We start from the raw sequence: 8442 nt of genomic DNA on the forward strand, positions 1-8442 counted from the left end.
GATGTCCAGGTGGTCTAGGGCAGCCTGATGTCCAGGTGGTCTAGGGCAGCCTGGTGGTCTAGGGGTGGTCTGGGGCAGCCTGGTGTTCTGGTGGTCTAGGGCAGCCTGGTGTTCTGGTGGTCTAGGGCAGCTTGGTGTCTAGGTGGTTTAGGGCAGCGTGATGTCCTAATGGTCTAGGATAGTCTGATGGTGGTCTAGGGCAGCTTGATGGTGGTCTAGGGTAGCTTGATGGTGGTGTAGGGCAGCTTGATGGTGGTGTAGGGCAGCTTGATGGTGGTGTAGGGCAGCTTGATGGTGGTGTAGGGCAGCTTGATGGTGGTCTAGGGCAGCTTGATGGTGGTGTAGGGCAGCTTGATGGTGGTCTAAGGCAGCTTGATGGTGGTCTAGGGCAGCTTGATGGTGGTATAGGGCAGCTTGATGGTGGTGTAGGGCAGCTTGATGGTGGTCTAGGGCAGCTTGATGGTGGTGTAGGGCAGCCTGATGGTGGTCGAGGGCAGCTTGATGGTGGAGTAGGGCAGTCTGATGGTGGTGTAGGGCAGCTTGATGGTGGTGATGGGCAGCCTGATGGTGGTCTAGGGCAGCTTTATGGTGGTCTAAGGCAGTTGATGGTGGTGTAGGGCAGCCTAATTCGATGAATCTGATGTTTCTTGGTGTGTGGTAGGTCTTGGTGTGTGGTAGGTGCTACTCCAGGTGGTCCCTGAGCGCTGTGCCTCTCCCTGAGTTTAATGATGGGTTCTCCTGGTGCTTCTCCTGGTAGTGAGGGGCCTGGTCTCCTTCACCTGCTCCACTTCAATGAGAAATGACAGGGAGATCTTACATGTACATACAATGTCTGAAAAATAACACATACAGAGGGATTACAGGTTAAAGGGATAACTCTTAATGCGTGGTCAATGAATCATCTTTCTAGCTTTGGTAAACACTTTTTTTTTCTTGATGACTCATTGTCGTCATTGACTCCATTTGTGACATTCTTCTCAAATTTGTGGCCTAGAGCCTAACCTGCAGACATAGAACAGGATGTAGGCAGTTTGTGCAATCTCCTTCAGCACAGTGGCCTCATCTGTCCTCAAGACATGTGCGTCATCCAGGCAGAGCCACCCACTGCCACGGCTGTCCAAAACATCACTGATGTAGTGGCCTAGGGAACAAGGGAAACAAAATAGAGTGTACATTAAGCTTTCATAATTGTGTGTGCGTGCCTGCATACCTGCGTGCCTGCATACCTGCATGCCTGCATACCTGTATACATGTTGTCTCCCAGATGTGAGATCACACTTGACAATTTGTAGATATTGTCTGGCTGGTGTCTCTGTAAGGAAACACATTTAATGATAGGATTGTTATTTTGTCTACAGGATAGGGGTGCCTTCTATAACTGCCTCATCTTGATCCGCCCACTATCTCAACTGGATCTAATTATCTGTTATTTATTTTTCTCTCTCTCTCTATTTCTCTCTCTCTCTCTCCTCACCACAGCGGCTGCCTGCTGCTTTTTCTCACTGTCAGCTGGTTTCTCTAGCTGGTCAGAGGAATTTGAAGCTGGTGGGGGTATATCAAATATAGTGTAAATACAAACCAGAAAGTGAAGTGGAAACCTATCAACAAATATACTCTTAACTTCAGCTTCCGACTTGCTTTCCTCAACAGTCCTGTTTCATGAGAGGGTGTTCTGCATGATGTCAGTAACACAATGTCCTACCTGGTCTATCAAGGGTGCCTTTCGGGGAGTTTGCAGGTGTGTTGTCCATGTTGTTTCTCCCCAGGGAGCTTGCCCTGTGTAAATTGATGGCATTGAAAATAAATATCTAGTGTGTGAAAATCATGGTGTGTGTTGGCTACTCAATGTGCAATGTCCCCAAACAGAGTGTAAACCAACCTGGCTCCATACTGGACATGGGCTGTCTTCCCACATACGGCTGGGAGGGTTATTTCTGCAGGGATGGACATGGGATCATCCACCTTCTCTGGCTCCCAGTTGCCTGCAGTAAATCGCTTGATATGAAGCATTAGGACCCTGCTCAGAGACAGGCAGGCAGGCAGGCATTTACAAAGACAGACAGACAGACAGACAGACAGACAGACAGACAGACAGACAGACAGACAGACAGACAGACAGACAGACAGACAGACAGACAGACAGACAGACAGACAGACAGACAGACAGACAGACAGACACACAGACAGACAGACAGACAGACAGACAGACAGACAGACAGACAGACAGACAGACAGACAGACAGACAGACAGACAGACAGACAGACAGACAGACAGACAGACAGACAGACAGACAGACAGACAGACAGACAGACAGACAGACAGACAGACAGACAGACAGACAGACAGACAGACAGACAGACAGACAGACAGACAGACAGACAGACAGACCAGACAGACAGACAGACAGACAGACAGACAGACAGACAGACAGACAGACAGACAGACAGACAGACAGACAGACAGACAGACAGACAGACAGACAGACAGACAGACAGACAGACAGACAGACAGACAGACAGACAGACAGACAGACAGACAGACAGACAGACAGACAGACAGACAGACAGACAGACAGACAGACAGACAGACAGACAGACAGACAGACAGACAGACAGACAGACAGACAGACAGACAGACAGACAGACAGACAGACAGACAGACAGACAGACAGACAGACAGACAGACAGACAGACAGACAAGACAGACAGACAGACAGACAGACAGACAGACAGACAGACAGACAGACAGACAGACAGACAGACAGACAGACAGACAGACAGACAGACAGACAGACAGACAGACAGACAGACAGACAGACAGACAGACAGACAGACAGACAGACAGACAGACAGACAGACACACAGACAGACAGACAGACAGACAGACAGACAGACAGACAGACAGACAGACAGACAGACAGACAGACAGACAGACAGACAGACAGACAGACAGACAGACAGACAGACAGACAGACAGACAGACAGACAGAGGAATCAGTCTTGTACTCAAATCAATAACCCAGTTTGGTGAGTTAGATCAGGACTGTCAATTGTAATCTGAGATGATGATGAAGGGACTCACCGGGGCAGCGTGAGGAAGTGCCTAGTCACAGATGCCATGCTGCCTGAGCACACCCTGCATGCACACTCTAACGCAGATGGCTAGGTGACAAAGGATAGCAATACAATTATGAACATTATGACATTAATGATAGTGTTCCTTGACATACTAACTCTTGGTTTAAGCTAAGTGCTGACCTTAAAGTAGAGGTCCAGGCTGTGTGTCAGGTAATGGCTCAGGCTCAGTGACAGGTGATTATAATCCTCCTGACCATACACTATAACTCCACAGCTTCAGAAGTACGGAGAGAAATGCATCAGCTATCCAACACAAACCTTTTGATCCCTCTACACACTATCTTAATGCTTTACCTCTGTATCCTGCATGTTATGCTGACATAAAACCTCCTCACAAATGTGATGACGACATCAAGGTACACCGTATACAAATGACAGCTGTTACCTGGTGCAGGTACGGGAAGTCTTCAGCTTGAATTCTAACTGCTTCACGGGGCAGGTGTATGGCTCTGGTGAGCCCTTTAATGCCATACCCTCCTCCTTCAGCTGAAAGAGGAGGAGCAACACACATTCATGGGCATCCTAAGAGAAGAATGGGAAAGAAGCAGAAAATACATCAACAACTACAACTGAAACAGAGCTGAGGAAAAACACTGTCACGTGTCCCAGGTTTATTGTTAAGTGAGTCTTTTAGCAAATAATATCTTACCTGTTCATAGTCTTCCTCATAGTCCTCATTGACAACTGAAAGACAGCGCTTGACTGTTTGAAGGATTTTTTCTTATTCCTTGTTCTTAGCATTAACAGTGCCTCCAGAAAGCCTGGCCTGATGTAACTTGGCAAAGCAGCTGTGGAGGGAGACAAAGAGCATGCATTCAGGTTTCACTCTCTCACCTTGGCCACAGATTAGCTCTGTGCTTCTACTTTAGCCTCTGATCAAATATGATTCAACTGATTCCTGATTGTGACAGGAAATCATCTCTGGTGTTAATCAGAAGCTGAGTTGGGTGTGGTTTTATCTTAAAAATCATATGAGACACTAAGAGTGTACGAAGGACAATATACATCCATCCATCCATCCATACCTATAGATAAGATAGATAGATAGATAGATAGATAGATAGATAGATAGATAGATAGATAGATAGATAGATAGATAGATAGATAGATAGATAGATAGATAGATAGATAGATAGATAGATAGATAGATAGATAGATAGATAGATAGATAGATAGATAGATAGATAGATAGATAGATAGATAGATAGATAGATAGATTTCCATGGTTTCCATGTGTTTGATGCCATTCCATTTGCTCCGTTTCAGACATCATTACGAGCCGTCCTCCCCTCAGCAGCCTCCACTGACACATACATTGAGGCTGAACTTGTGTACTGTAACTATAAGCGTCTAGGTGGGTGGGTCAGTGTGTGTACAGGTGGGACAGGAGGGTGAGAGCGAGGCTGTATACCATAGCAGTTTAGAGGAGGGGGAGGAACTCCAGATGTTCTGCTGTCTCAGGATGTCTCTGCAAAATGCTGGCAGCCCCAGCAGGCACTGCAGAACAGAGTTCATGAAGCAGGTGTTGCCAATATTAGGCAACCTGTGGGAAAGAAGCCATCAGTTACACACTAATATCTGAACTGTGGACCAAAGGTAAACTAATGAATGGATTTGTAAGGCATGAACACAAGATAACTCTGAGTACCACACCGAATTATTTAAAACAAAAAGCAGAGCTCAGAGATAAGAGTAGGTTTGTGTGTGTGTGTGTAGATGTGTGTGTGTTTTACCCGAGGAGCTTGGTGTTGTCTTCGCCCTCGCCTGTGCAGCTCTGCTCCCCCAGCTGGGTGCTACTCTTGCTGACCAGGTTGGGGAGGCAAGCCATGGCTTCCCGAGACCTGACCAATGGCCTGGAGGAAGAGAGACAGGGTAGAGGCCTCAGTAGCAGTAGCTCAACACCAATCGGTCTGTTTGAACACTGTTTTAATGTACAGGCATACATATATTCCTTACCATGTCATGGTGTGAGCGACCACTCTTATGTAGAGTTGAGTGAGATGAAGGTGGCTATTGTCTACAGTACTTACCTCTCCAAGGAGACAGAGGAAGCCTTCAGGTCAATGGAGGCCTCTGCAGAGAGAGACAGAGAGACGGAGAGCGGTAAGAGAGAAGCTTTGTCAAAGATGAATTGAGACAAATAGCACCAAAAAATGGCACCCGTTTACAGACCTGCGATGCCAGCAAATAGGGGTACCATTCTCTTTGTCTGTGGAACAACTGCCCCCACCTCTTTGACCTCAGAGCTCATAAGATCTCTGTAAAGACACACAGACATATGCATTAGGTTAGCTATATTATATTGTTTTTTTCATTTCAATTTCATGGTGTTGGTTGGCATGAAATGTGATATCAGGCTGCAGTACCTGGCAGTCTCACTGTCTTTGTTGGTCTCTCCATGGTGGTCCAGGGGGTTTGGAGAGGAGGACTGGGGGGCAGGGGAGGAGGAGGAAAACTGAGTTGAGACAGCCAGGGAAACAGAAGAAGCACTAAAAGGGGAGGAGGTCTGTGATCCTTCCACTGAAGAAGAAGAAGAAGAGAGAGATGACATGTGGAGAGAGGAGAGGGAAGAGAGGCCGAAGAACTTGAAGAGAGTGGAAGGGGATCTGACAGGGGATCCAGGGGTTGAGGGGGGTGAGGGAGTGCCGATTGGTGTTTGGCCAGACAAGGGGTCGAGGGGCGTCAGAGATGTTGTAGACGGTTTCAAATGGAAAGAAGAGACAAAGGAAGAATCAAGTTGGTGGTGATCCTTTACGTTCTTCTTCTCCCGGTTTTTCCAAACTGACGCAGTTACCATGCTGGCATCCAATGACGTCAGTTTGGGTGGGATTGGGAACGGCGATGGACAGCGGCTCCCAATCCCGAGGCGAACTCTGCACTTCTTTTTCTGTTTGTAGAAACATTATATATGTTATATTTGAACTAGCAGCAAATGTCACACCCAAACCACATGATCTGGCCATAAAATAAAGAACTCGTCACCCAATCATATTGAATTCTGTATCATAGGCTAACAAATAGCAAAAATACATGTTTATAAAAATAAAACCATTGTAACCATACAGTTAAACCCTCTGTCCCAAATCCTGCCATTTGGCACAAATAAATAGACAATGAAACAACTAGTAATAGCTGAAAAGAATAGAATATACTCTAAATTGTAACAGAATTAGACAAATTCTAGCCCAGAATTGACACATACCTTTTTACAGCAACACAAACATCCCATTTCAGTGTATTTGTAGACTGTGCCTTAGTTTGCAGAACATCAAAATATGTTGCCTATTTCACATTGTGATGTCATAAACCAAATTATGATGCGCCTGTCTACGAGTTAACAGCATAAATAGCCAACAAATTACACACACCAAAATGTTGAAAAATAATTTACAAAATGAATTGATCGTGTATTCAGAGTTATTCCGTTTTCATAAAATATACAAATTAACTAGATTCTTGCTAATACACCTGTTTTTTATTGAGAAAACATTGGGTTATCTTTCTCCCACGCTCCCTGGGCCACTGACGCGTGATTGTATGGGATATGGGAAGAGGCTAGGACATTCAAAGTAACATTACTGTCTATCAGAATCAAAACAACTTTTATTGGCCAAGTGTCCTACATTCACACATTCACAGAATTTGACTTGATGAATTGATGCTGCCATTAATAGACAAACGTAAAGACACATTTACAGCCTATACAATATACAGTAAACATAAAACATATTTATTAGCTTCTATCTTCTTAAGATACTTTAGAGTAACATTTTATTATTGTCACGTTCTGACCTTATTTCCTTTGTTTTGTCTTTTGTTTTAGTATGGTCAGGGCGTGAGTTGGGTGGGTTGTCTGTGTTAGTTTTTCTATGATTTTCTATTTCTGTATTTGGCCTGATATTGTTCTCAATCAGAGGCAGCTGTCAATCGTTGTCCCTGATTGAGAACCATTTTTAGGTAGCCTGTTTTCCTTTGTGTTTTGTGGGTGGTTATTTTCAGTCTTTGTGTGTCTGCACCAGACAGAACTGTTTCGGTTTTCACTTTGTTGTTTTGTATTTTGAAGTGGTCTTTCATCATTAAATAAGATGAACACTTACCACGCTGTGCTTTGGTCCTCTCCTCCTTCCACCTACGAGGAGAATCGTTACAATTATAGAACGTAAAATGCCCATTCCACTTCAGTTGACTCTGGTCTGATACAGATCGAACATAGCTTTGCAATGGTTGTTAGGAGGACCTTTGAAAAGGAGAGCTGCACACTCTAGCGCAGACTCAGTCATTTAATAACCTAATATCCAACCTTTCTGACCGACAAGCTGTCTTTATCAGCATATACTGTTAGGAGCACCTTAACACAGATGGATCTATTAATCTCTGACCGTACCTCATTGAAAAGGTGCCACTCTGCCTAGTGACTGTAAACAAAACAAAAATACTAACGTTAGTACATTTGTTGTATATTTGCTGTTCTGTAAACCCAGTTGGTCACTACCACACCAGTCACAACTGTCAACAGATCATGACATAAATGCAAAGCATCATTTGTTCTCGCAGAGTAGATTGTAGATCCTACTACCACCAGGGAACAATCCATTATTCAGCCCTACCATAAAAAATACTCTTATCTCTCTCTCACTTTCCTCTCTCTCCTTCATTCCCTGTTTTCCTCTCTCCACCTCTCTCTTCCCCCTCTCCTCCCCCAGGTGGACACCCTGACCCTGGAGCTTGTGGCAGAGCGCAGCATGACCCAGAAGAGTGAGAATGCGCGCCAGCAGCTGGAGAGGCAGAACAAGGACTTGCTGGGCGAGCTGGAAGGCTCCGTGAAGAGCCAGTTAAAGGCCTCCATCACCGCCCTGGAGGCCAAGATACTGCAGCTGGAGGAGCAGCTGGAGCAGGAGGCTAAGTGAGAAACACAGCAACTCTCTTATAACAACTCCATACCTTATTAGACAAGGTGAAATAGGAGACCAAGACTCAGAAGGAGTTCATGAGGGCTTTAGAACAAGCTTAGCCCGTTGGAAGAGAGGTTCTTGAATGTGATCTAAATGTTAAAGTGATCAATGTAATGAGTCAAAAGCAATCTTAAGAGATGTACTTGAAGATCTATGACTGACAGCCTTTGTTACAGTGCGGTTCCTGTGGTGCTCTAACTGTCCTATGACCTCATTCCTCTGTCCTCCTATCAGGGAGCGAGCAGCGGCCAATAAGCTTGTCAGACGGACAGAGAAGAAGCTGAAGGAGGTGTGCATGCAGGTGTAGGACGAGCACCGCCATTCCGACCAGTACAAGGAACAGGTGAGGAGC

At 45.4% G+C, this 8442-nt stretch overlaps 2 protein-coding genes across 2 annotated transcripts; both read right to left on the reverse strand.

The window, feature by feature from the left end:
• Positions 1–662: 662 nt before the first annotated feature.
• On the reverse strand, positions 663–3843 carry LOC121841049 (ubiquitin carboxyl-terminal hydrolase 37-like). The gene is made up of 8 exons (XM_042307027.1): positions 3788–3843; positions 3524–3660; positions 3259–3352; positions 3083–3162; positions 1880–2017; positions 1703–1776; positions 1003–1141; positions 663–787 (listed from the first exon to the last, which is right to left on the reverse strand). Exons 2-8 carry the CDS (start codon positions 3607–3609, stop codon positions 682–684), a joined length of 717 nt encoding a protein of 238 aa, XP_042162961.1. The 5' UTR covers positions 3610–3660; positions 3788–3843; the 3' UTR covers positions 663–681.
• Positions 3844–4447: 604 nt separating this feature from the next.
• On the reverse strand, positions 4448–5934 carry LOC121841050 (ubiquitin carboxyl-terminal hydrolase 37-like). The gene is made up of 5 exons (XM_042307028.1): positions 5505–5934; positions 5311–5396; positions 5169–5211; positions 4872–4991; positions 4448–4681 (listed from the first exon to the last, which is right to left on the reverse strand). Exons 1-5 carry the CDS (start codon positions 5687–5689, stop codon positions 4489–4491), a joined length of 627 nt encoding a protein of 208 aa, XP_042162962.1. The 5' UTR covers positions 5690–5934; the 3' UTR covers positions 4448–4488.
• Between the last annotated feature and the right edge of the window lie 2508 nt (positions 5935–8442).

This window comes from Oncorhynchus tshawytscha, linkage group LG27, assembly GCF_018296145.1.
Source record: "Oncorhynchus tshawytscha isolate Ot180627B linkage group LG27, Otsh_v2.0, whole genome shotgun sequence".
Classification (NCBI taxonomy): domain Eukaryota; kingdom Metazoa; phylum Chordata; class Actinopteri; order Salmoniformes; family Salmonidae; genus Oncorhynchus; species Oncorhynchus tshawytscha.

Coding starts and splice junctions, on each gene's coding strand:
- LOC121841049 (XM_042307027.1), bottom strand. CDS start 3,609: ATGGCATTAAAGGGCTCACCAGAGCCATACACCTGCCCCGTGAAGCAG. Junction 2,018..3,082: donor CACTTCCTCACGCTGCCCCG/GTGAGTCCCTTC, acceptor GTCTCTGAGCAG/GGTCCTAATGCTTCATATCA. Junction 1,142..1,702: donor AGGCACCCTTGATAGACCAG/GTAGGACATTGT, acceptor CTTGTTCCCTAG/GCCACTACATCAGTGATGTT.
- LOC121841050 (XM_042307028.1), bottom strand. CDS start 5,689: ATGTCATCTCTCTCTTCTTCTTCTTCTTCAGTGGAAGGATCACAGACC. Junction 5,212..5,310: donor CCTATTTGCTGGCATCGCAG/GTCTGTAAACGG, acceptor CTCTCTCTGCAG/AGGCCTCCATTGACCTGAAG. Junction 4,682..4,871: donor GACAACACCAAGCTCCTCGG/GTAAAACACACA, acceptor TCTTTCCCACAG/GTTGCCTAATATTGGCAACA.